This window comes from Vitis riparia, chromosome 11, assembly GCF_004353265.1.
Source record: "Vitis riparia cultivar Riparia Gloire de Montpellier isolate 1030 chromosome 11, EGFV_Vit.rip_1.0, whole genome shotgun sequence".
In the NCBI taxonomy this organism is placed as follows: Eukaryota; Viridiplantae; Streptophyta; class Magnoliopsida; order Vitales; family Vitaceae; genus Vitis; species Vitis riparia.
This window is the reverse complement of record NC_048441.1, coordinates 6,265,919-6,292,535: the sequence shown is the minus strand read 5'-3', so window position 1 is coordinate 6,292,535 and position 26,617 is coordinate 6,265,919. Positions and strand designations below refer to the sequence as shown.

Below are 26,617 nucleotides of genomic sequence, written 5' to 3'. Positions count from 1 at the left end.
TTGCTAAATAATAAGGCTAAGAAAAATAATATTTACTTAATAAATAAAAATTGATCATAAAAAGTTACATGATCATGTAATTGAGAAAAGACCTTCAGGGAAGGATGGGGTAGTCTTCAAAATAGATTTTGAGAAGGCATATGATCATATGGATTGGGGCTTTTTCTGGATCACATAGTAGAGGGAAAAGGGTTTAGCACAAGATGGAGGTCTTGGATGAGGGATTGCTTGTTCTCAGTAAGTTTTGTAGTCTTGATGAATGGAAATGTCAAATGATGGGTTAAGGCGACCAGAGGTTTAAGACAAGGAGATCCTCTTTCCCCATTCCTTTTTACTTTGACTGTTGATGTATTAAGTAGGATGATGCTAAGAGCTGAGGAGAGCAGTCTTTTAGAGAGATTACTAGTGGGGTAGGGATAAGATTATAACATCTCATTTACAATTTGCAAATGATACCATCTTTTTCTTTAGAGCTTCTATGGAAGATCTGTAAAAACTTAAAGTAATCCTATTGGTTTTTGGGAATTTGTCAGGGCTAATGATATATTTAGACAAAGGGAAATACGTTGTTTTCTATGGCGAAGCGTTTTGAAGTGGAGAAGAAGGGCTTTGAGGTTAAGTTTGAAGGTTCCCATGGGGGAACTTCGATTTTAATAACAGAGAGGAGCCGAGGTTACTTCTTCTCAATGGGTTTTGGAAAGGAGGAGTTGGAATGGTTGTCGGAGCAGTTGAAGGCGGCTGTGGAGATGGATGTTTCCATGTGTTTTATTCGAAAGTTTAGGGGCAAGACTAGGATTCATTTGTTGGAGATTTGCTTCAATAGAAGAGGGAGATTCATGAAAATTACAGAATTAGTTACTAAAAGAAAACCCTCAACTGTGGTTGTTCCCAAGGGTGTTAAAGGTAGTGGGTGGGAAGCCCTTAGGAAGGCGATTTCTTCAGTGTAGGATTTTACTGCTCATGCTGTAAGTGTTTCGAAGGAGGTGTACTGAGATCTTCAAGCAGGTGAGGGCATTTACAGGGGATGTCGATCCTATGTAGATGTTGTTGCAAAGGGGGGACCAAGGAATAGAGCTTTATTGCTAGTTGGAAAATGGGCCAAAGTTGTAATTTGTGAAAGTCAAGGAAGAGTTCATGATTAGGTTTATGTTGGAAAGGCGATTGCGAGGATGATGGGTTTGAGAGGAATGGTATCTGTAACCCCTATCTCCACTTACAAGGGGTGTTTCTTTATGGATTCTATAGGGAGAGCCGAATGGCTCCAAGAACAGGGGAGGATGACAGTGACAGGAGAGTCTGTTTTTCTTAGGAGGTGGTCGCCTAGAGAATATATTGTAGTACTTGGAAAATTCAGAAGGGGTTGGAAACTAAGGGGTCTCTCTTTTCATTTGTGGGACGACAATCAATTGAGCTACATTTTGAAGGATTGGGGGAAGGTAATGGAAGTGGTGCAGGACTCTTTGAAGTTTGTAGATTTGTCAAAGGTAAAGTTGTGGGTGGAGATGCATCCAAATGTCGTGCTGCTTGCGTTGCTGGAGGTGGAAGATGAGGACTGGTCTTTCACGATTGCAGTTTCAGTCATTAGAGAAGAAGAAGGAATTCGCCTTTTGATGATTCAGTCAACTTGTAGCAGGGGCGGGTTGGTTTTAGCAGGAGGAAGCTTCTCCCTCAGGCCCAGAAAGGTTGAGGGGACACGTGGTGCCTCAAGAGAGTGAGGGATATGGCTGTATGCCCCTTTCTCGCTCCCGTTCTCCGTTTTCAAATTCAAATTTGGCTGGAGATTCAAAAAGAAAGAAGGGTCTAGGAAAGGGAGTCAAATAGGCCTAAGGGTGGGAAGCTTTTCTAGGCCCACTAAGGCTAGTGCCATTTTAAAGGCCTAGTCTTCATTTAGGGCCAATCTAGAGCGAGCCCATGTGAAGAAGAAGGTTTTGGGCTCCCTGTTCCAGTTGTTAATCAAGCGACAGAAGAAGGTAAAGCTAGGTCTTCCAATGGTGATATTGCAGCGCCTTCGTCGTAAAATTTTCAGGTTTCAGACTTTTTTGTAAAGGACGTTCTTTCTATTATGCTCTCTCAAGAATTGTCAAAGAGGAAAGGTCTTGTAGCCGTAGCGAGGCATAGAGGAAAAAGTTGGCCTCCGCACCTTAAGGTGTCACCATTTAGTCTTCAACCAGGGCATTAATCTTCCTGCTCCAAAAATTTCCCAAGCTTTTACCATGGAGACAGAAGAGGACGAAGGCTTCTCACACTACAATTTGTCAAACAATGTGTGTCTTCCTAACTTAGAATCCTTAGAGAAAGACCAACCTTTGGTCGGGGCTTTTGTTCCAAGCTCTCTTCCCATCTCTTTTGTTTCTACAGTTCATTTTGTTTGGTGCCAACCCCTTTCATTGAATCCATTGGAGTCAAGCCTTGCTTCTCAGGATGTTCCTGGTGACGAGTCTAGCCTTCTTGTTGGCGTGCCTATTTCGGAAGGTGTGGCGTCCCTTAGAGAAGCCTTTAACCAAAAACTTAAAGGTTGTTTTTTCCATATGGAACCACTTAGTAGCCCGGAGGAGCATTGAGTCTCAGGTCCAAGTTTGTCCCCAGCTTCAGAACCTCCCACTATCCCGTTGGAAGGCTTTTAGATTGAGGGCCTCACGCCTCGAAAGATGGTAAAGGTTCATTTGGTGTTGGAGAGTTTGAGGATCAAAATTGTCAAAAAAAGTGAAGAAAGTGTGGTGGTGGAGAGTAAGACTACTCTTTCTATGGACAAGGTCTATTTCAGATGAAAGATCAAAATTGTTTGTGGAATCCAAGGGGAGGCCTAAGTTAGTTGTGGTTTTTGCTGGGCGCTTTTCTGTTTGCATGAAGATCATTAGTTGGAATACAAGAGGGATAGGCTCTAAAAAGGAAAGGAGAATTGTCAAAAAAATTTTAAGCTCTCAAAATCTAGATATTGTGATGCTTCTGAAAACAAAGAGATAAATTTGGGAGAGGACGTTTGTGGGTAGTGTTTGGAAAGGAAGAAACAGAGAGTGGGTTTTTCTTCCTGCTTGCGAGGCTTCGGGGGGTATTGATCCTGTGGTATTCAAATAAGTTCAAGTGTACATAGAAGGTGTTAGAGTCTTTCTCTGTAACTGTGAAGTTGAATTTTGGTGAAGAAGGTTCCTTTTGGTTAACTTAAGTGTATGGTTCAAATAAGCCTTTATGGAGGAGGGATTTCTGGATGGAGCTACAAGACCTATATGGTCTAACTTTTCCAATATGGTGTGTAGGGGGGGACTTCAATGTAATAAGGAGGATCTATGAGAAATTGGGTGCTTCTAGGTTAACTTCGAATATGAGGTGTTTTCACGAGTTTATAAGGGAGAGTGGTTTGTTTGATCCCCCTCTTAGAAATGTGGCTTTTACTTGGTCAAACATGCAAGATGTTCCTATTTGCAAGAGGCTGGATAGATTCTTGTTCTCATGTGAGTGGGACCATTTTTTCTCTCAAACTCTTCAAGAGGCGCTTCCTAGATGGACCTCAGATCATAACCCAATTTGTTTGGAAACTAATCCTTTAAAGTGGGGCCCGTCTCCTTTCAGGTTTGAGAATATGTGGTTGCTCCTTCCTGAGTTTAAGGAAAATTCTAGTGCTTGGTGACAAGAGTGTTTGGTTGAAGGTTGGGAAGGTCATAAGTTCATGAAGAAATTAAAGTTTGTTAAATCAATGTTAAAAGATTGGAATAAAGTGGCCTTTGGAGATTTAAGAGAGAGGAAAAATTCCATTCTTTCGGACTTAGGTAGAATTGATCTTTTTGAACAAGAAGGGAATTTGAATCATGAGTTGTTATTAGAAAGGAGCCTTTGTTAAAGGAAGAAAAATTTTAGATGTTGTGTTGATAGCCAATGAAGTGGTGGATGAAAAAAGTAGGTCGAAAAGGAAGGGGTGGTCTTCAAAATCGACTTTGAGAAGGCCTATGATCATGTGGATTGGGGCTTTTTGAACCATGTGCTACAAAGGAAGGGGTTTAGCCCAAAATGGAGATCTTAGATGAGGGGATGTTTGCCTTCAATTAGTTTTGCAATTCTAGTTAATGGAAATGCAAAGGGCTGGGTTAAGGCTACTAGAGGTTTGAGACAAAGAGACCCTCTTTCTCCCTTTCTTTTTACCTTAGTATCAGATGTTCTAAGCAGGATGATGATCAGAGCAGAGGAAACTGGGTTAATTGAGGGTTTCATTGTGGGCAAGGATAGGACTAAAGTGTCTTTACTACACTTTGTAGATGACACCATTTTTTTCTCTAAAGCCTCTCTTGAACGTGTTCAAAACCTTAAGCTAATCCTTTTGGTTTTTGGGCAAGTATCAGGATTGAAAATCAATTTAGAAAAAAACACCCTTTCAAGTATTAATACAAGCCAGGAGTTGTTGTCTAGTTTGACTTTGATTCTTGATTGCAGAGTGTCAGAGTGGCCTCTGTCTTATCTGGGTCTTCCATAAGGAGGGAACCCAAAGTCAGTAGGCTTTTCAGATCCAGTGGTTGAGAGAATATCGAGAAAGTTGGATGGGTGGAAAAAGGCTTTTTTGTCTTTGGGGGGGGGGTAGGGGAGGATTACTTTAATTCAGTCAAGTTTGTCTCGCATCCCAAGCTACTTCCTCTCCCTTTTCAAAATTCCAATATCAATAACCTCAAAGATAGAGAAGTTGCAAAGGGATTTCCTTTGGTTTGGGGTGGGTGAAAGGAAAAAAGATCATCTTATTAGGTGGGATGTTATTTGTAGGCCAAAGGAGTTGGGAGGTTTGGGTTTCGAGAAGACTTCTTTGAGAAATATTGCTCTCTTAGGGAAATGACTTTGGAGGTTTCCTAGGGAAAGGAGTGGTCTTTGGCATAAGGTTATTGCGAGTATTTATGGGAAACATCCTAATGGATGGGAAGCCAACATGGTGGTTAGATGGTCACATAGATGTCCTTGGAAGGCTATTGCTCAAGTTTTCCAAGATTTCTCCCCATATATCCATCTAGTGGTGGGGAATGGGGAGAGAACCCATTTTTGGGAAGATCTATGGTAGGGTACTCAACCTTTATGTTCTCAATTCCTTGGTCTTTATAGAGTTATTTCTATGAAAAACCTTATCGCCTTAGTTGTCCTTGGTAATTCCTATCCACTTTCTTGGAATTTTAATTTTTGTCGTAATCTCACTGATACAAAAATTGAACTCATTAGAGACTCGTGTCCTCCCTTAGTTCAGTGTATTTTTCTCCTTCTATGGTGGATTCAAGAACTTGGTCTTTGTCCTCATCAGGCTTGTTTACTGTTAAATCTTTTTTCTTAGCCTTATCAAATTTCTCAAATCCTATCTTGTTCCTTTTGGCCAAGTTTTTGTGGAAATTTAAAGCCCCTTCAAAGGTTAAGACCCTTGCTTGGTTAGTAGTACATGGGAAGGTAAACACCAATGACAAGCTGCAATTGAGAAGACCTTACAAATCCCTTTGTCCTCAATGGTGCATTCTATGCAAAGGAAATGGAGAATCGATTGACCCTTTTCTCTTCATTGTACTTTAACTATTGGGCTTTGGCACAAACCCTTCTTTTTAGTAGGGTTGGATTGGGTTCCACCACGGAGTATTGAGGACATGATGATTATTGCATTTAGAGGTTTGGGGAATTCACTTAGAGGCAAGACACTTTGGCAAATCACTTGCCTCACTTTGTTATAGATTGTGTGGCAAGAGAGAAATGTTAGGATTTTTGAAGATAAAGGAAGATTAGAAAGAATGTTATGGGATTTACTTCTCTTCTATTCCTCTTTTTGGGCCTCTTGTACTATAGTTTTTAAATGAGTTCCTCTGAGTGTTTTACAACTCAATTGGACTGCAGTTTGTGACTCAAAAGTTTGAGATAGTTGAGGATTTCTTTGTATATTGTTTTCTATAGTGGGGTGCTTTCTTCTTTGTTCAGTTTCTGTTTTTGAGGGAAGGACTCCTCATCCTTCTCTTACTACTATAGAGGCTTTTTTTGTATATTTACTACTATTAATACATATTTCTTCGTTTCTAATATAAAAAAATGATCTATTTAGACAAGTGCACTCTATCTAGAATTAACATAAATCAAGGTTTGATTACCAAGTTGGCATCAATGCTTAAATGCAAAGCCACAGATTGACCTTTAACTCACTTGGGTCTTCCATTAAGGGGGAATCCAAAGGTAGTTGCGTTTTGAGATCCAATGATTGATAGGGTCTAGAGGAGACTAGATGGATGGAAGAAAGACATTTTTATCTCTAGGGGGTAGAATTACTCTAATTCAGATATGTTTATCCCATATCCTTAACTATTTCTTAACTCCTTTCCAGATTCCAGTGTTACTAGCATTTAAGATTGAGAAATTGCAAAGACATTTTCTTTGGTTAGGAGTTAAGAAGGGTAAAAAAGATTATCTCATTAGGTAGGACATTGTGTGTAAGGCTAAGTGAGTATGGAGGTCTAGGACTTGGGTTGATCTATCTGAGGAATTGTGCTCTCTTAGGGAAATGACTTCAAAGGTTCTATAGGGAAAGTTTTGGCGTTTGGTATCGAGTTATTCTAGACATTTATGGGACACATCTTGATGGATGAGACTAGAACATTATAGTTAGATGGTCACATAGGCGTCCTTGGAAGGCCATTACGTAGGTGTTCCATTTTCTTTTTTTCAAGTTATACTTGTTTTGTGGTGCATGATGGGATGGGAATTCACTTTTGAGAGGATTAGTGGTAGGAGGATCAACCTTCATATTCACAATTTTCATGTCTTTATAGAGTTGTCAGATTAAAAAATCTTACCATTTCAATCATCCTTGGTCACTCTTCTTTTTCTTGGAATCTTAATTTTCATCTCGACCTTATCAATTTGAAGATTGAGGACCTTGAAAGACTCACGTCATCCCTTACTTGTGTGCACTTGTTTTCATCCATCCTAGATGTGAGAGCATGGTCATTGACCCTTCAGGATTATTCACAGTCCAATCATTCTTCATGGCTTTGTCTAATACATAAGATTTTGTTCTTTTCTCCTTGACGAAATTTATATGGAAATCTAAAGTCTCATTTAAGGTTAAGGCCTTTGCTTGGTTGGTGACACATGAGACGGTAAATACCAACGACATGTCACACTTGAGAAGGCCTTTCAAATCCCTGGCATGATTGATATGTTTAATGTAAGAGGAATGGAAAATCTATTCATCATTTCTTTCTGCACTGTTTGATAACTTTGAGGCTTTAACACTATTTATTCAGACAAGTTAGGATTGATTGGATCCCACTTAGGAGCATATGTGATAATATAGGGGCTTGGGAAGCTCCAATAAAGGTAAGATCCTTTGGCAAATAGCTTGTCACATATTGTTTTGGATTGTGTGATGAGAGAAAAATGTTAGAATTTTTTAGGATGAGTAGAAGACGAGAGGGGTTGTGGGATTTCACTTCTATTCCTCTTTTTGGGCCTTGTGCATCACGGCTTTTAATGGCATCCTCTTAGTGTTATCCAACTAAATTGGCTTTTGATGTGTAAATAAAAAATGTTCGAACATCCTTTAGAGGAGTTGTGTTTGTTGTTTAAACCTTTTATATAGACTCTTTGTACAATAGAGGAGGTCAATCATAATATGATCAGGTTTTTTTGTAATCGTGGGAAGGACTCCTTATCCTTCTCATGTTTTCATTAATATAATGATACACATCTCTAGTTTTTGATTATAAAAGTCATACAAACATAATAGAAATGAAAAGGGGTAACATATTAATTTTAATATATACTATATCATTTCTTGCATCAAGAGAATCAAATATTTTTTGTTGAGAATCAATTGAAATCCCATTTGTTGGGGATAAAATGAGATGTCCATTCCTATGTACTAAACATGGCTTATGTTCAAAACTAAACCATATTGTTGTAAAGGGAATACCATATAGTGCAAATACTTTGAAATAGTAACTTTTCTTGGATAAAGTCCTATGGATTTGGGTTTAATCTTCCCTTTTATTTAATATAATGGTTAGATGGGACTAACCCACTTTGGTCAACTTTACACACAAAACACATAGCATAATAGGTTGTTAGTTAGGTCTTAATATGTTGTTTTGTTAATCCACTAGTTGACACATCTCTCTAGATTTAGTTGGGAGTGGAGAAATGCAACAACCACACAATTCTTTTCATTTGGAACTAAGAACTTAAAATGGGATAAACTTATATACACTTCAATTCAACACAATTCATAACCTTGATAATGAAGTAGGGTGTAGTTCCTTGTTAGGCTTTTTAGATAATGAGTCTCGAGGATTATCTTGAGAGTCACAAAAGTGACTGGGTAAGTTTGTGAAGACTTATAGACAAAAAGAGCCAAGACTTGAGAAGGTAAATACCAATGACATGCTATATCTGAGAAGATCTTTCAAAGCCCGTAGCCCTGATTGGTGCATCCTTTGTAGGAGTAGAGAGACGATTGATCATCTCTTCTTGCATTGTTCGATTACTTTGGGATTGTCGCATAGGATTTTTTCATAGGCTGGGATGGCATGGGTTTAGCCAAACAATTTTTGCAATATGATGGTGATTTTCTTCAAGTGTTTTGTGGGAATTCTATTAGTGGCAAGCCTCTTTGGAGGATCGTGTGTCTCTCTCTGTTGTGGATTATGTGGAGAGAAATTGGTGCAGTGGAAGGTTTGTTTCAAACCGAAACAAAAAAACACTCCAACAAACACGAAGATCACAATAGGATATGAAAATTAGGGAATAATTCTAAAAAAATATATTGAACTCCTAATAATTACCATAAGCCTTTAAATAATGTTTGTAATGCAAAAATAAAGGAAATAACTGAAATAGGAAACCAAGGTAATTGGAAACTAGGAAAGAAATAGGAAACTAATGATGAACTTAAAATAGAAACTAATGATGATTGTGTGCTGCATCAATCCCCTCCACTAGAAGAAAACTAATCCGGGGGACATGTGTGCGGCTTCTTGACATAATGAAATTCGGGTCCGTTATGTTGGTGAATTGCGGTTTATCTTTCTTAGTAACCGAATTGTTTTCTGACAATCAAGACTATAGCATCAAGACGATCTTCTTGTCAAACCATCAGAAGATGAAAGTATTATATCGACTCTTATAAGTGGCATCAACATCATAGTACCACGACCTCCCTAATAAACTATGACAAGCGTCCATATCTACCATATCACATACGAATTCATCTTTGTAATACTTCCCGATCGACAAAGGAACCTTACAAACTTCTAGCACTTGAACTTTTGGACCCTTCTTAATCCATGCAATCTTGCATGCAGAAGGATGCTTCTCAGTCTTCAAATTTAATATTTTCACCAAACCCTTGGAAACAACATTCTCGCTACTGCCACTGTCAATGATCATGTTGCACACTTTATTACGAATAGCACATCAAGTTCGAAATATTTTCTATCGTTGAGAGTTGTTCGGCTTCTTTAAGGTGAGCGAAAGTTGTTGGACAATGCACATCACTTGTTCTCCTACATCTCCTTCTGCAAACTCAACACCGTTATAGATATCTTCTTCAAGAACCTATTCCTCTTCACTGCTACCTTCTTTTACAAAGTTAACAAATCGTCTATTGAGGAATTGTTTGAAAGATGACCTTGTTAGTTGCACTAGAAACATTTTCCAAGGTTTGGACGCATACAAGGGTCATTACTAACTTGTTGTTGCTATTGGTTTTGGCCTTAACTATTAGATTGAACAGGGGCTAAAGTTCCACTTCAATTTTGCACCGAATTTTCAGTTGAAGTGACATCTTTATTGCTATCATCGTTGATGCCTAAAGTTGTTGAATCCTTTTGGAGCAGAAGAAGGTTCTTGGGTTGATTGCCGCAAGTTATTCTGCACACCATGGACCTATTGATCTGATTTTCCACTTTCATCGCCAAATTTACAACATCTGTCATGGTCCAACCCCTTGAAAAGCTAGTCGATCTTGAATAACTAGTTTTAAGCCTAAAATATAATGAGCAATTAATTGATCCTCCGTCGCAAACAAATTGACTCGGGCATGTAATTGATCAAATACCTCTGTGCATTCGTTCACGATGAGGTTGGCTTGCTAACAATTTTGATATTGTTGGTATAAAAATTGTTCATAATTCGAAGGGAGAAATTGTCTTTGTAACAACCGTTTCATCTTGGGCCAAGTACGATTTCCTTGTCGTTCAAGATTATATTGAAGTTGTTCCCACCATGCAGAAACTTTACCTTTCAACTTATTCACCACGAGCTTTACTTGAGTTTCTTTTGAAATATTCAAATTGTCGGAAAAATTTTCAATGGTGTGCACCTTTGCCACACATCCTTGCATTTGCCTAAACCAACTTGGCACTCTAATGGGCCAAGTTGAATTTTAGTCCAAGAGAAAGAGGCTTCAATGTCCTTAGAGATCTGGAGGATTCCCCTCAACCTGTGGCACAATGCTATGCCCGTCTAATTTCTAGGCTAATTCTAGAGAGACCAGCCAATCCTCTTCCACTATGAGATTTAAGCCTTACAATAAGGTTGATTCTCGGTTTGAATAGCCATCACAATCTCAGCTGGGGCAGGAAAAAATCCAAAAAGTACTATCGGTGTTTTAATAGGCCCCTCAATGCCCATCTTTACGTTGGCCCTTGAGCAAGTGTTGACACACTGCATAAGATTGATGAATATGCATTCCAATGATAACTCATAACTTGTTTGGGCCATACAGACTTTGTTGTGAACATAGATTTTGACAGCAGAATGTAGTTTGTCTCTTATGTCAATCTGAATGGACATAAACACCCTGCACACCAGCCAACTTATGAGTTTATTTTGAACTAATTTCATCATAAGAGTTTCTTTTTTCTTTCTTTTTTTATTTTATTTTTTTATGTTGAATTATTTTCATCATAGAGTTAAACAAGGGTCATATCTGGATAGGACTATTGTTTGTTGATTGAGAATGAACATGAATAAGTTAGTTTTCTGATTCTCCTTTCTAGTTTTGCCACCCAATTCATCTGAGTTTTCTTATTTAGGAAAATTTCTTTTATTTGTTATTTATTATTTCCTTTGTAGCATTTTTTTACCTTAAAAAATATGAATTCAAATGCCTTTTATTTGTGATGATGTGCATCTTATGTTCCTTTACTGCAAGTTAATCGTTTTAATGAAGTTTTCTTGAGATTTTTTACTTTAGTATAATTTCATTATCTTTATTTTCAGAGGAAACCCTCAAAGGATAGACAGTAATTCGTCCAACAAACGAATTTTGTACACGTATGAGCAGGTAGTAGAAGCTATAGTTGTGTTTTTTATTCCAGCACAATTATATCTGAAGTTGAGACTGTTTCACTGCAGTGTATGGCAAACAGCACTGTTCTTATATTGGATATGTTTTTAATTGCTTGCCTGGATTTTCCTGAAGTTATTCTTCACTGAAAAGTTTTCTGCTGTAGCCTTGTAGGCTAGCATGCTTTACTACTATCTTCTCGGATATGTTACTTAATGCTTTGTTGAATCATCTGAACCTATGTTTCCTTGCTTGCATATAACCATATTGTTTGGGATCTATTTATTGACACTCGTGGATTTGTGTACCCATCTTATTTGATCAGTGTTGTTCTGTTCAAGAATTTAGGACATTTCTGCTGATTTTTTCAGTGAGTTTCAGGTTTCAGTGGAGCTGGAAATGAAAATGCAGAGTAATGAAGTTTTTGAAAAAAAAAAAAAAGAAGAAAGGAAATTAATCAGGATAAATTGCTTATTTTTTTGCAAAAAATCAACATTAGATGTTTGGTGGTGAAATGTGTCAAATATTGTGATAAATAGATCATTTATCAGTGGTGTTGCTTATTTTTTAGGTGTTTTTCTTACAAATAAAGTGGAATTCCAAAAATTTTTAAATTGTTACTTAAAATTGAGGAAAATGTTCAGGTGTGTTAGTAGGACTCCTGCTCATGAAATGACATTAAGCTTGTCCCTGTTTTACTGGCATATAACCTTTTTTCTTTAGGGAAAAGGTTGTACGCTCTACCTATTCATTTAATTTGTGGCTCTCAGATTGCTCTCTGAATTGTGCTTTTATCCAGTGTCTGATGTACTTATACCATTATCCTGACATATGGTATGACTATGCTACATGGCATGCAAGAAATGGTTCAATTGATGCTGCAATCAAAGTATTTCAGCGAGCATCAAAGGCTCTTCCTGGTATTTAATCGTTCCCTAATTTTGTCTCACACTCAAAATCTTCAATTATTTAATTGTGAGCCAGTTATGCTTGTTGCTGTTCTTAGCTATATTTTGCATGTGTAGTTTTGATAATTTGATGTCAGTTAAAAGGCCATTTTTTGTTCATGAGTAGATTCAGACATGCTAAGGTATGCTTATGCTGAGCTGGAGGAATCACGTGGAGCCATTCAGGTACTAAAATTTGCTCTCTTTTCCTCAGGTCAAATTTCTTGGTAATTGTCTTCTTGATATGGTTTAACTTCCATGCAGCCAGCAAAGAAAATATATGAGAGTCTTTTGGGGGATGGTGTCAATGCAACAGCCCTGGTACATATACAAGTAAGGCATGCTTTCTTAGTGGACATGTTATGGTCAATCTGCCTGATACAATTGATGTAGCAATGTCAGAAAATTTTCTGGAACAGATCAGTTGTTTATGTTCACAGGCCATTCCTGTCATTTAGCATAGAAAGTATCAAACATTTAGTAGAATACAAAGGTCTAAAAGAAGAGAAAGGAAGATCTATAAAGGAGATTCTATGGAATGCATCACTATTTGTGTCATTACTAACCTCTGTAGATCTGGGGAGTTGTTTTGTTCTTATCTTACATTGTAGTTTGTTTGTATAGAGCTATGCTCGCTATAATTTTAGAAAAGAATCTGTCATGCTTTAGGATGTAATCTTTTTCATTATTAAAAGATATTCTTTGCTAGTAAAAAAAAAAAAAAATGGAAATATGTAATGGTAAACAATTGATGGGAGGTTGCTCTCCTCTCCCACCTTCTGGTATGCATGTGTCTCCTCTTGCCAATCAGTTGTCCTTCTTTCCCCTTCTTCTAGTTGCTTGACAAATGATTAGGCAATAGTGTCAGGATTTTGATCTTTTATTTTATTTTTATTTATTTATTTTTTCAGTTGGTTCCAGTTGCCTCCTTGTCCCTACCTTGAAGTAAAAAATAAGAGAGGGAGAAAGAGAGAGAGAGGGAGAGAGAAGCCCCATACCCACTGAAAGAACAAGGATGTACCTCTTTCTGAAGTTACTAAGTGTTCCCCTCTTTCCTTGGTGCATGCACACACTCACAGAGAGTGGAGCCCCACCATACCCACTGAAGGAACAAGAATGTGCCTGTTTCTGAAGTTACAAAACATTCCCCTTTTTCCTCAGCATATGTTATGGCCCATATTTATTCATCTTTTACATAGCACTTTTGAATGTTATTTGGTGGACACAGAAATCCGATAACCATTTGATCTGTATATTTTCCCAATTTTTGGCTTTTACAGAAAAGGCCTCATGTGGCCTCATGTTTGCTTGCAACTTTAAACTTTTTGTAACTCGTTTACTGTGTTTAATGTGGCAGTTCATTCGTTTTCTAAGAAGGACTGAGGGAGTTGAAGCAGCTCGCAAGTATTTTTTAGATGCTCGTAAATCCCCAAACTGCACGTACCATGTGTTTGTTGCATATGCCATGATGGCTTTTTGTCTTGACAAGGATCCAAAGGTAACTATGTCACAGTTTTATTTCATGATCAGTTGGAGATGGTATTATATATTATATAAAATGAATGGAAAAATAAAAGGCCAGGTCTTCATGCTTTACTGGTATCTTTTATTGAACAAAAAGTGGTTGAATCTGCTTAATTGGATTTTCTATTGGCACTGATAGAGGCAGGTAAGTCATAATTAGAAGGTATTTATGTTTGATTGTTTCCATTTTTCTATTTTCCATCTTAATGGGTGTCCCAAAATTTTGATGCCTGTATTTGCACTCAAATCCTAAGATTTGAAACTACTCTAAATAAGTTGACTTTGATTAGCCACTTTTAAACAGTCTATTGAGTTATATTTAGTTTTAAATTCTTTGGAAGTTTTCATTATCATTATTTTATATTTTCACAGGTTGCACACAACGTTTTTGAAGCTGGGTTGAAAAGATTTATGCATGAACCTGGATATATTCTTGAGTATGTTAAGATCTTCCCTTAATTAGAAATTATGCATATCAGAGTTCCTAGTGATGGCTGTGTTCTTGACTCTTCTAGCATTTAACATGGAATTTTTAAAGTATCATGTTCATGGGAAACTCTATTGATTCTTGTAATATGCTTGTATACATGTAATGCAATGCTTGTATGGATCTCAGTCTCTGACTAGACCTGTAGTGTCCAACATTCTGAAGTCAGAACATTCAGAATGTAATGTTACTGGCCAGATCAATATATGTCTAGTCCGCAAGCATTCCAAATACATAAGAGCAATGGAGCCAGCAAACACTTATAAGGGCTCTGTTTATGTGGATGTAATTTTATAGACAATATGACTTCTCCAATATCATTTATTATGTCCTGATCAACTGTTGCAGATATGCGGATTTTTTATCTCGTTTGAATGATGATAGAAATATCCGTGCTTTATTTGAACGGGCTTTAAGCTCTCTCCCACCGGATGAATCTGTGGAGGTACAGTCTTTATCTTTTATTTTGCCTTGCTTTGGACTTAATAGTATTAGTTAGAATTATAATCAAAATCTTTCTTATCATAAACTTTATTATTATAATATAAGAGAAATCAAATACATGGATGAGATGGGTGGATTGACTAGGCATGAATGGGATTGGAGGGTTAGTGGATTTCAATATTTTTTTTCCCTATAAAGGTTTGGGATACTCTTTCAATTGGATTCCTACAACAGTCTACTAGGTAGCAGATAAATTGGCTCAATCTGGAGCTTTGGCATACGGGAGTTTATTGGGGCCTTGCTATGCCCATGAGCTGGATTTTTCTTAGGTTTCCTTGTTAGGGCCTTTTTGTGTTATCCATTTCTTTTGTAACATTATATTGTTCAGTTCAAGGTCACTTATTCTTTCTTGTACTTCTCTTCACTAATAAAGTTTTTGTTTCTTATTGAAAAACTAAAGGATGAGATATCTTTCATAAAAGACGACTTTACAAGAAAAGACTATAGGGAAAAGGACCAAGAGCTGTTGAGGAGGGGAAAAATTGGCTCTAAACTCAATGGAGGAACTCCTCTATCAGTCAACGTATTGGTATCTTGATTTGTGAACCTAAACCTCCAAGCAAAAGAATAATCTGTCTCTAGAGAGATCCAGAATAATCCTCATCCAACAGTCACTTCTCCTTTGGTTTCTTTTACCCTAGGACACCTAAGGTGGAACGGTTGAAGAATCTTCCCCTGATCAAAATGTTGGAAGATGTCAAAACTTTTACCTCTTTGAGGTCCTCCAATAGAGCTAGAATCTTAGAGTGCATTTGGTACAACTTAATGCTTATTTTTTAACGACTTAAGTTGACTTAAACTATTCGTAAGTTGTTAACATAAAATTTCTACCTAAATTTTTACTTTAAATACTAAGGTTATTTAGTAAAGTTAATTTTTTTTTTTTTTAAATTATCAAGCTGACATATTTTCCCTAATTAATTTCAACTAATATTTATTTTCATTAATTTTATGTAATAAATTTGTTTTTTAAGCATCCATATTAAAAGTATCATAGAAGCTTAAAATTATATAATATAGTTATAAAATAGTTACTATAAAAAAATGAGTCATGGATGTAAAAGAGGTATGTGGGCAAATTGGGGAAAAGAGATTTGAAATTCAGAAGAAGTTAATTATTTTGACTTAATTCTTAAAATTGTTTTTGCTTTAAGTCATGCTATTAAGTTATTTTACCAAATATATGCTTAGTCTACTTAAAATTGAGCTATGAAGACCTATTCGGTCATTAAGTGAATTTACCAAACACTCTCTTAGTCTCAATGGCTAGACCAAACCTATTTGGCTTTCAGAGACTTAATAATCACCCCTTTATGATGTTGTACTCAAGGAATACAAAGTTAAGCTTGAAGCTTCCCTCTGGTGGAGGGTGGATTTTCAATAGATCAATGGTGTTGTTCATATATGAATTTGAAAATAAATCTTCAAGTTTGGTTAGAATTTCCTATATGGCAGTTCTCAGTAACAGTTTTGTGCTTCTAGCTTGTTTCACTCTCCCGAAGATTTTAAAATTCAAGGTTTTTATATATAATTTAAGTTTTTGCTTATTGACATTTTAGAAAATGGTTTTGATGTTATTTCTTTTTGCAGGTTTGGAAACGATTTACTCAATTTGAACAAACCTATGGAGATCTTGCTAGCATGTTGAAGGTAATAATGGCATTTGTCTTTATCATGTTTTTTATTTGGATCTTTATTCTCTCTCTCTCTCTCTCTCTCTCTCTCTCTCTCTCTTTTTCTTTCTTTCTTTCTTTGTTTCTTCTTATCCTTCATCCTTTGTTTTTTTTTTTTTTTTTTCAGTTGGTGGTGGGTGGGTTGGTTTGATTCCTGTTTCTCTGCATTTATTTTCCTTCCAATCAACTTTTTGTATTGTCATCAACAATGACATGTAGTTACCATCTTATGCTTGCCTCTTCTTACTGCTATTATTTGGATTAGAAAAAAGAAATCCATTGATATAAATTAAAAAGGCTATTGAAATATTTATCTGATCAATTAATGCCCTACAAGATACCAATTACCTAGCCTTTTGCTTTGCTAAACAATTTGTAACAGGATTTTCTAATCATAGAACCCAAGAGACAGAGATAGGAATCAGCTCTTGATAATTTTACAAAATGTCTTAAAATCAGCTCTCAATATACAAGGGGCTTCATCCTAGGCCTCAATATGCATGGAGCTGGCTGACTTAATGCCATAAAATATTCTTCTTTTATTTTTTTAATCTATGTTTTGAATTTAACTAGGAACCTCCTTTGTCTACACCTTAATCCCTTCCCACAAACTTGAGATAGCTTTTATGTGGAAAGTATATAGAAGAGTATTGGCTAATTATTATTATTATTATTATTTGATAAGGGAGGAACCTTCCATGGTTGAGCTCTTCAGACTCTCCATGGGGACCCAAACCTTGGGGTGCTGACTGAGCTTGCCAAAACCAGCAACAGGTAATCCAAGGCATTCAACCAACGTTAGGAATCGAAACCTGGACCGTGCACTTCTACCACACATCCGACATTCGCCCTAACCAACTAGCACCCTATCGGGAAAATGTATTTACTACTTATTAATTAGAAAACAAATAATTCCATTTCTTCTAGTGATTTTATTTATCACAAGCTTTTCTCTTTGGAGGATTGGATTCATTAGGACCTTGCCTTCTTGAATCATAATAGGTTATTAGAGTCCTAGTAGACTTTGGATTTTTTAGAGAAGCCTATAAATAGGCTAATCAATGTAAATCAAAGGGATGAATTGATATGAATATTATTATATTTTCTTTCATTGCAAGGTTGCAACCCTCAATAGTGAGACTCCATTGATTTTCTTCTAGGTGAGACTCCTAGAAGGCCTTAGTGAGACTATAAGGTTTTCCATCTTTTCTTCATTGTTTCTTCTTTCTCTCTATTTCTTATCTTATAATTTTCTCTACCATAAAATTTATCTACCCTTGAATGTAGGTTGTCCTACATGAATGTAGGTTAATTAAGTGACTAAATGTCTAGGTGGCAACGTGTGAACTTGTCAGTGACTTCATTGTTGTTGGATATTAAGCAAGTTGGAATTTTAAACATCTATGAATACAAAATGCATTCGGTTAATTATAGGATTCTCGGGATTGAATTAATAGTTGTCTTAGCCCAAGTAATTGCCTAATTATTAAAATGATTAACTCTTAGTTGTTTATCTTATAATATTTTCTTATTCACTCCATAAGATTTGTGCTCTGACTATTGTAATGTTGAGATAGGTTGAGCAAAGACGTAAAGAAGCTCTTTCTAGAACAGGTGAAGATGGCACAACAGCATTAGAAAGTTCATTGCAAGATGTTGTATCACGGTATAGTTTTATGGATCTTTGGCCATGCTCCTCAAGGGATTTGGATCACTTGGCCCGACAAGAGGTACCTTCATATTTGTTTAAATTGTTTTGTTATTCATATGCCTGTCATGGTGATTATTTTTCATTTCTAGGCATGCATTACTGAAGTTTTTAATATCTCTAAAACAAATTTTGAGAGATGACTCTCATATTGTTCATTATCTGCCATTCTTTGATGTTTTGCCATTTGGATGACTAAATTATCGAAATTATCGTACTGAGAGCCACTTCATTCTTCTATCACCATGCGTTTTAGTGAAAGCTGAAAGCTACCCGTATAAAGTTTGTGCTGGAACGTACTTGTAGACATCTGATGCACAAACACACACACATGCACACAATCTCTTGCACTTGCATGCAGTTAAGTATCATGGTTTATGTTTCTTATAATTACACTCCTCATCCCTCTATTTTTTTTTCCCATGGGATTTCTCTGCTTGTTTTGCTCATTTGGTTCTAGTTACTATCCATGTGCAGCATGATGCAACCATATATAACTCATACTATATACTTTTTGTTTTGTAAAGAACAGCATTCGCATCATTCATGGTCTATGTATGGTGATTTTTTAAAATGGATGGTGTTGAACTATTAATTTTCCTAAAAGGTTAAGCTTGGTAGGATTTGGGTTCACAATGTATATCATTCTCTCCAACACCCTCCCTTATGTGTAGCCCCACTTTTTGGGCTTAATTAATTGGGGCATTTTCAACACTCTTCCTCTTGTGTAGCCTCTCTTTTTTGGTCTTACAATTGGGCTTAATAAATTGGGAAAATAAACGTGCAGTGGTGAGATTCAAACACATGACCTCCCACCAAATGAGGCTTTGATACCACATTGAAATGCCAATTTTCCTAGAAACTTAAGCTTGTAGGATTTAGGGTCACAATGTATATCTTTCTTTGCAACTGATTGACTATTACTTTCTTTATAGTTTTCTGCTTTTGACTTTCTGCTGATAAGGATGAAAACAGAAGTGTGTGAATGCTGGTTTACTTAATCTTGTTTTGCTTTATTTCATTATTCTATTTAAATATGTAAATTAAGTTTACAATAAACAATGTGATCGTAATGTGATCTAGACATATACCTTATATTCAATAATCCTGACTTTATAGGCTGCAATTTTTGTACTTATTATCACCTTCATGGTTGCACCCCAGAAGTTATTGGTGCTATTCATGAACCTCTTTCTGTTAACATGAAATCTAGAGAGGGAGTTTTCTCTTCTAGATCTCCTCACTGTCATATCATTATCATTCATGTTCCTCCTTATCCATCTCATTACCTAACCTCTTGACCTTCGGATTAATCTGGATTCAAATTTTTCAGTGGCTTGCAAAAAATATTAATAAGAAGGTTGAGAAATCAGCTATTCTCAAAGGAGTAGGTTCCACAGGTACAATTAAGTGCTCATCGTTTGAACTGATATCTGGTTACACTTTCTGTTTAATTACCTTTATGAAGTCCTCTTTATGTGCAGAAAAGAGTGCCTCAGGTTTTACAACCAACTCCAATCCAGCTACAAAGGTCTTCTATCCAGATACTTCTCAGATGGTGGTCTACGACCCAAGGCAAAAGCCTGGTATGCAACTTTAGTTAATGATTATTTTCTTAGTTTTGTCCTCAACTTTAGTTCATGGTGTAAGACAAGGTCAAGGGGGTTGCCTATTACTAAACAAGGTAGAGGCTCAGACTTGGCTAGTTCGGGATTTAAGGAGGGGGAACCACTAATAATGGCAGTGGAAACAGGGAAAAAAGATGTAAAAACAGGAAAAAGACAGAATAGAGAAGGACTGAAGCAAAGTCTTTCACGATGGCCTTCTAGGAATCTCACCTAGAGGATTAGTGGTGCAGTCTCGTCATCACAAGCAAAAATGCAAAGAAAAAAATAGTATCATTTGCCTCAGTATTCTCTTGGTGTGAAAAGCCTTATTGAAGGCCTATTAAGACTCTAATTAACCTACTAGAAATTGTTAGCTGGTCCCCTAGGAATCTACATCCTCCCAAATAATAGAATTGAAATTAAAAAATAAAATAAAATAAGGAAACTGGAAATTTTCTAAGTTAATTAAATGTTACTAATTTGACTCCAGATAATATGAATCTGAAAATTGTTGAATTACCTAGACAGATAGCTTAGGATTTCTTCATTTTGAAATCTGAAAATTTTCAATAGAAGTACAAAATGTCTACTGGTCTAGAATATTTGTTTGAAAATTCAAACTTGATAATTGATTCTGAACTTTAGAACCATGGGATCAACCATGGTTTTATTTTTTTTCTTTTTCTTTTATTTTGATTCATGGTTGCTCCATGGATACTTTCAAGGTACCTGTGTTGTTCCCTCTGTTAGGCCCTAGTTAATGTTAAGATACAGTCTTATTTTACAAATGGAAAGGAAACATACCCATTCAATAGAAGATGTTTTGATACGATTATAGCATATGTTTTTTTTTTTTTAAGTATATTGTGTAAAACTATGGGCCTCTTTGGTAACTGTTTTCGAAAATAATTCTGAAAAATAGTTTTTAAAAACAATTTTTGAAATCCATTTATGATGTTTTGTAGAACAAAAATCTATTTGAAAACGTAAAATGTTTTTATCCAATTTTTAATATTTTTAAATATGTTATAAAAATAATTGTTATGTCTATTGTTTTATTTGTAATCATTCTACATGTTTATACAATTATTTTTTAAAACAAGTCTCAAAAAACTAGTGAAAACAACAGAAAACAACAAAAAGATGTTATCTAAAAACATCTTGTTTTCTGTTGGTTATCAAGCGTGTTTTCTTGTCTTTTTATCTACAAAAAAGAAAACTGTTCTAAAAAACAATTATCAAATAGACCCTATATCATTGTAGCACATGACTTCTACTCGGGGCCTCATCTTTATTTGACTGCAGGCACTGGGGCTCTTCCAAGCACAACAGCACCTGTACTTCCTTCCATTTCTGGCACCCTGTCAAATCCCAGTGTACCAATGGTCAGTAGCAGACCAGCCAATCCACTTGATGAAATTCTGAAATCAACGCCACCTGCATTGGTAGCATTTATAGCAAATTTGCCTGCTGTAGAGGGTAATCTCTCATGCATCCCTTTTAAAATATATTTCACATATTTTACAATTTCCATCTGTTTTTCCTTTCCTTCCTAGGTCAAATACAGAACTTAAATGATTTAATTGGAGTAGTCATTAATTGTTGTTTGTCAACATTATGGCATGGAGAGATATGCTTACTTTTAGGTGTTCATATGATTTCTTCTTCTTCTTCTCTCTCTCTCTCTCTTCCTCTCCCTTTCTCTTTTTTTTTTTTTTTTTGGTGTTAGAAGCCACAATTATCATATAAAAAAGAGAAGAATTTGCAAGGAGTGGTCCTTTACAATAGAAGCAATACAAGTAGAAAGGAAAAGAAACAAAGAAAGATAACAAGAAAGAAAATAAAATAAAATACCAAGCTATATGGCATGATTCAAAAATACGATATCAGTCACTAACTTGGGAGGTCTTTAAGGCATATCGATCTTGGTACCTTGTGCAATAAGCCAAATATATTAATTAAAAAACTAAAAAATATATATATTAAAAAAATTATAACAATGGTAAAACAAAATAAACACAGTCAAATGAACTCAATAATTAATAAAACAAACTTCTTTCATTTAATATTTAGTTACATTAGTATATTATTTTAAACTATTAAATATTAATAACTAAATATTTAACTACAGATCTATATAAATATACTAAAAATATTTAAAAATGCTATTATTAAGTTTTATGGCATTGAATTATTTATTCATTTTTATATTTATATAATTTAATTTATTAGTTGGAGTATAATTATTATTAATGATCAATATTTATCTATCTTAAAACTATTATATATCCATATTTAATACTTGTAACAGTTACCATACTTCAATTTGTTATGTTTTTAATTCCTTATGAATTTGTGAAAATTTCTTAAATCCATCTCAATTGCTCACTTTCCGAATTCCTAAATTCCAAACAAAAGCTAGAGCATGTGGAGAGGCATTGTTGCAGCACCACATTACCCATCGTCACTACACCCATGTGATTGGACTCATCGTCGGTAGACAATGAAAAAAGATGATATTGCCATTCAATCTTGGCACCAACACAACCAGCAAGTAAGCAAGCAACAAAGATTGAAGAAGAGGGCCACCATCGGAATCTTTTGCAGTGATGCCTCAACTAGTGTGGGCTCTACCACTCATTGCCAAAGTTCAATCCAACAACAAGGAAGAAGATCATATTGTTTTGTGGGTTTGAAGCCATGGATCTGAGTTAACTCAGAGTAGTTTTGGTGAACCAAAAACGTTACAACCTTGGCCTCTTAAGAACTTGATCGAGTTAAACGAATTTTACTAGATAGAAGAGGATTTTGGTTCTTCTCGTCTCCATATCAATTAGCGGGTCTGGGCTGAAATTTTAATGCTTAGATCTAGGTTTGGTTTGAATATATTTATATTGGTGAACCAAAAATGTTACAACCTTGGCCTCTTAAGAACTTGATCGAGTTAAACCAGTTTTACTAGATAGAAGAGGATTTTGGTTCTTCTCGTCTCCATATCAATTAGCGGGTCTGGGCTGAAATTTTAATGCTTAAGTCTGGACTTGGGTTGACAAATCTTTGATAATATATATATATATATATAGATAGATAGATAGATAGATAGATAGATATAGATATAATCAAATAAAGAAAAAAATTAATTAGAAAGGAATTATACAAATGGCTAACCTTAATCCTTGGTCAATAAATTATGGGTCAATATTAAAACAGGGAAACTAAATAATGTATAGGATCTCTTCCATTTGGTCAACCTTCCTTTTGAACTCATTAGAATCCTCATACTCAACCTCATGCTAGTAAGTAGATATTCTTCATTCTTAGCTTGCCTAGACTCGATTGAAATGAATGATATACAAATAAAAACACTATCTATGTTTTTTTATATGAAATCTAGAACCACCTCCAAATGTTTGGTCTAATCATGCTATATAGTATTGTGGATTATATTGATGATTGATCTATTATCATAGCTTCATTAAGCTTTCTCATTTAATTCCTAGATCTTTGAGAATAATTTTTAACCATAGTAATTCACTATTCCCATGAGTCATAGCTCTATATGCTGTCCCTGCACTAGAATTGATCACTACTGATTTCTTTTTACTCCTCTAAGTAACAAGATTTCCTCCCAAAGATCATGCAATATCCTGAAATTGACCTATAATCGATGATTGATCCAACCTATTCAACATTAATATCTGCCTTTAATCTTGGAACAACCCTCCAAGCATAGGAAGTGTAAAAACTATTAATGACCAGATTCATTGACTAATTAACCAACCAGCTGATTGAATGATTAAACCAAATAGTAGGCTGGTCAATTGTGAACTTTTAGGCTTTAATTACTTCTTGGACCATTAAACCAAATTGGGTTATCTCTTTTGTAAGAGAATTAACATTGGGCTCATTCACACCTTCAAGTGGGCTCATGTTGGGTTGTTTACCTGCATCACTCATGTTGGGCTGCTTACCTGCATCACCTCTTCAACCCTAATATTATCACTAGGGAGTCATAAAACCACCATAGGCTTCTCCAACTCTCTTGAAAAGCTGTGTGTCCCATAAGTGCAATGGCATTTCCACCAGTCTTACCCATGTCTCTTTGGCCTGAATGCATGGTAAAAAATAACCCCCCATTGCAGCCCACCTGTCCAAATGCATAAATTTGTCCTTGAATTGTCTCAATCCTTTGCTCAAGACCATATCTACATCCAAGCCTTCTTCAAACTCAAATAAGATGAGGATTATTCCCAAAGTAGATAGGTGCAAATCCCCTTCCAAGAACCAACTTTTGACAGCCAAACTTCTCAACTCAGACAACACTGGAGCCTGGTCAATAAAACCCCCCCATCGCCCTATTAAGCGGCACTGGAGGCTCCTCCCTTTCATCAAGCTGAACCCACACAGCTTCTCCCATATTAGGCTTAGTCTTCCTTTCAACAGCTGCTGCAGCAATGGCAGTCTCCTTGATAGGGACCCTTATCCCCATGCTCCATAGCTTATTGGCTAACCTCTTGGAAAACCCCTGCCTTCTAGGAATACCAAAGAAAATTTTTTTGCTCCATGGGTATAGATGGAACAAAGAATAAGGCGCACTGAACAATTGCTTCGTAGATGTAGCATATAAACCCTCTCTCCATCCTTCCAAACCTTCTGAAAAGGGGTCGTATTAATATTCTTTCCAAGCATTGCTTTATTAATAATCTTTTCATCCTATCGAAAAGGAAGATATGTCTTGTGCTTGAGCTAGCTTATAATATTTCAAGTAATCTAAATAAGCCTGCCTCCATTATCCCTGATTCCTAATTGAATTGCATGCTGTGCACCTGTTTCTGTTCCTTATCCACATACCATAGAAACTATCAGGGAGGGGAGCAATGCAAAAAATTTCTGCCTCCCATTTGAGTTTCTGCCGTTAAAGAATGAACAGCTTATTATTTATGCTATTACTAATGTCATGATTGATACCTGATATGCATCCCATTGGGACACTTACTAGTTAGGTCACTTAATTGTTATCCAGGCAATAATGCTTAAATATTTGCAGTTTTTCTGTTATCTTACTCATATTAGTCTCATCTGCCCAATCCATGCCTGCATTAAATTAGGTCCTATTTAAAGAGAGAACAGTTCTTCCTTATAGCTCTTACTTCTAATTCTGCTTATCTCGCAACCATTTACATTGTTGTCAAATTATAATTCATTCATAGGAAATTGAAGAGAGAAAGTGACCCTTAATCGTTGTCTCATCAAGGGATGAAGCTTTGCTCTCATAACTAATCATTGTCAGTCTGTTCCTGTTAGGTCCATCACCAGATGTGGATGTTGTATTATCAATTTGTTTGCAGAGCAACGTATCAACAGGCCAAACTGGGCTCTCAACACAGTTGGCAGCAGGTCCTGTTCCCAGCACAAGTGACCTCTCTGGCTCAAGCAAGTCCCATCCCATCCCAAGTGGTTCATCTTTCAAACCAATGAGAGACAGACAGCCTGGAAAAAGAAAAGATCTAGACAGTATGTGCCCCTTGTATCATTTTCAATATGCTTGTTATGCCTACAAAATTAGAAACACATTATGCTTGCTATCCTACAAAATTGGGAACATATTTTTTGGGCATAGATGTCATTTGTGGGAAATATTTGTTATTCATTTTATGAATTTCAATGCTTGAAGGCACTGTAACTTATTTGTGTGATGTTCCAATAGGGTGCTTTGTAGCAGACCAACATGTTGTAATGTGTGTCACAACTATGCTAGGCACCACATCTGAATTCACACCGTGTTATAGTAATAATCATTACATAAAGTAAAAAAGGAGTTATTTTTTGCTATGACAGTACTCTGAAACTTGGTTGAGTTTCATGTTTCACAATATTTGATTGAGGCAACAACAAACAGCAGGCGCCAAAACTGCTGTATAATTGTAGTTTTGAGAACTTTCCTATGTAATGTCACTAATATTAAAAGTTCACTTGTCATTGATAGGGCAAGAGGATGATGAAACTGCAACTGCGCAAAGTCTGCCGCTCCCTAGAGATGTTTTCAAGATCCGACAAATTCGGAAAGCTCGAGGAGGTACCACGTCACAAACAGGATCAGCATCTTATGGGAGCGCATTTTCTGGAGAGCTCTCTGGCAGCACTGGCTAATTTATCGTGTTTCTTTTGTTCTTGGTTAGATATTTGTTTAGGAAGTATTGTCTTTAGTTATTTTTTGTTTATGTAAAATGTAATCCTTAATTTGTTTGTACTATAATTTAACATCTATTTTCATTATGAGTAATAAAATAAAGATAAAAGTTGTGGATGTATGAGTTGAGTTTATTGAAATTCATAGACATCCTAAAAAGGGTATATAGTAGAATCTAGAAGTTTGTAATAATTAGATATGAAGCCTATCAACCTTGCATTAACTCTACTTATTATAAATATGTGTTCTTTTGTTCAATGGCCTTGAAAAATATAAACAATAGATCCTAAAAGTTGGATTCAAAAAGGGCGATGAGTAATAAAATAAAGATAAAAGTTGTGGATGTATGAGTTGAGTCTACTGAAATTCATAGACATCCTAAAAAGGGTATATAGTAGAATCTAGAAGTTTGTGATAATTAGATATGAAGCCTATCAACCTTGCATTAACTCTACTTATTATAAATATGTGTTCTTTTGTTCAATGGTCTAGAAAAATATAAACAATAGATCCTAAAAGTTGGATTCAAAAAGGGCGAAGGAAAAGGGAAAAACAAAATAAAAAAATCTTTGCAACTTGGGACCTTGCTACTTCTCTTGACCACTTAATTTTGTAGTTGAAATTTGTGTGTATAAATTTTTGCCACACTAAATGCAACGGGGTCTGCTCTTATCTCTTTCACGAATTTTTAGC

The 26,617-nt window shown here is 35.9% G+C and overlaps 1 protein-coding gene across 2 annotated transcripts in view; it reads left to right on the top strand.

Annotated features, from left to right (window-relative positions):
* Window positions 1–26,045, top strand: part of LOC117925073 (cleavage stimulation factor subunit 77) — an 88,533-nt gene extending 62,488 nt beyond the window's left edge. For both annotated transcript variants that reach the window (XM_034843898.1, XM_034843897.1), the window contains 14 exons: window positions 11,218–11,281; window positions 12,084–12,204; window positions 12,359–12,417; window positions 12,496–12,564; window positions 13,589–13,729; window positions 14,128–14,192; window positions 14,591–14,687; window positions 16,337–16,396; window positions 17,997–18,149; window positions 19,461–19,527; window positions 19,612–19,713; window positions 21,040–21,213; window positions 25,039–25,248; window positions 25,721–26,045. In XM_034843898.1, coding sequence (XP_034699789.1) covers window positions 11,218–11,281; window positions 12,084–12,204; window positions 12,359–12,417; window positions 12,496–12,564; window positions 13,589–13,729; window positions 14,128–14,192; window positions 14,591–14,687; window positions 16,337–16,396; window positions 17,997–18,149; window positions 19,461–19,527; window positions 19,612–19,713; window positions 21,040–21,213; window positions 25,039–25,248; window positions 25,721–25,884 — 1,546 coding nt within the window. In that variant the 3' untranslated portion in view covers window positions 25,885–26,045. The remainder of the gene's footprint in view (window positions 1–11,217; window positions 11,282–12,083; window positions 12,205–12,358; window positions 12,418–12,495; window positions 12,565–13,588; window positions 13,730–14,127; window positions 14,193–14,590; window positions 14,688–16,336; window positions 16,397–17,996; window positions 18,150–19,460; window positions 19,528–19,611; window positions 19,714–21,039; window positions 21,214–25,038; window positions 25,249–25,720) is intronic.
* The last annotated feature ends 572 nt before the right edge of the window (window positions 26,046–26,617 follow it).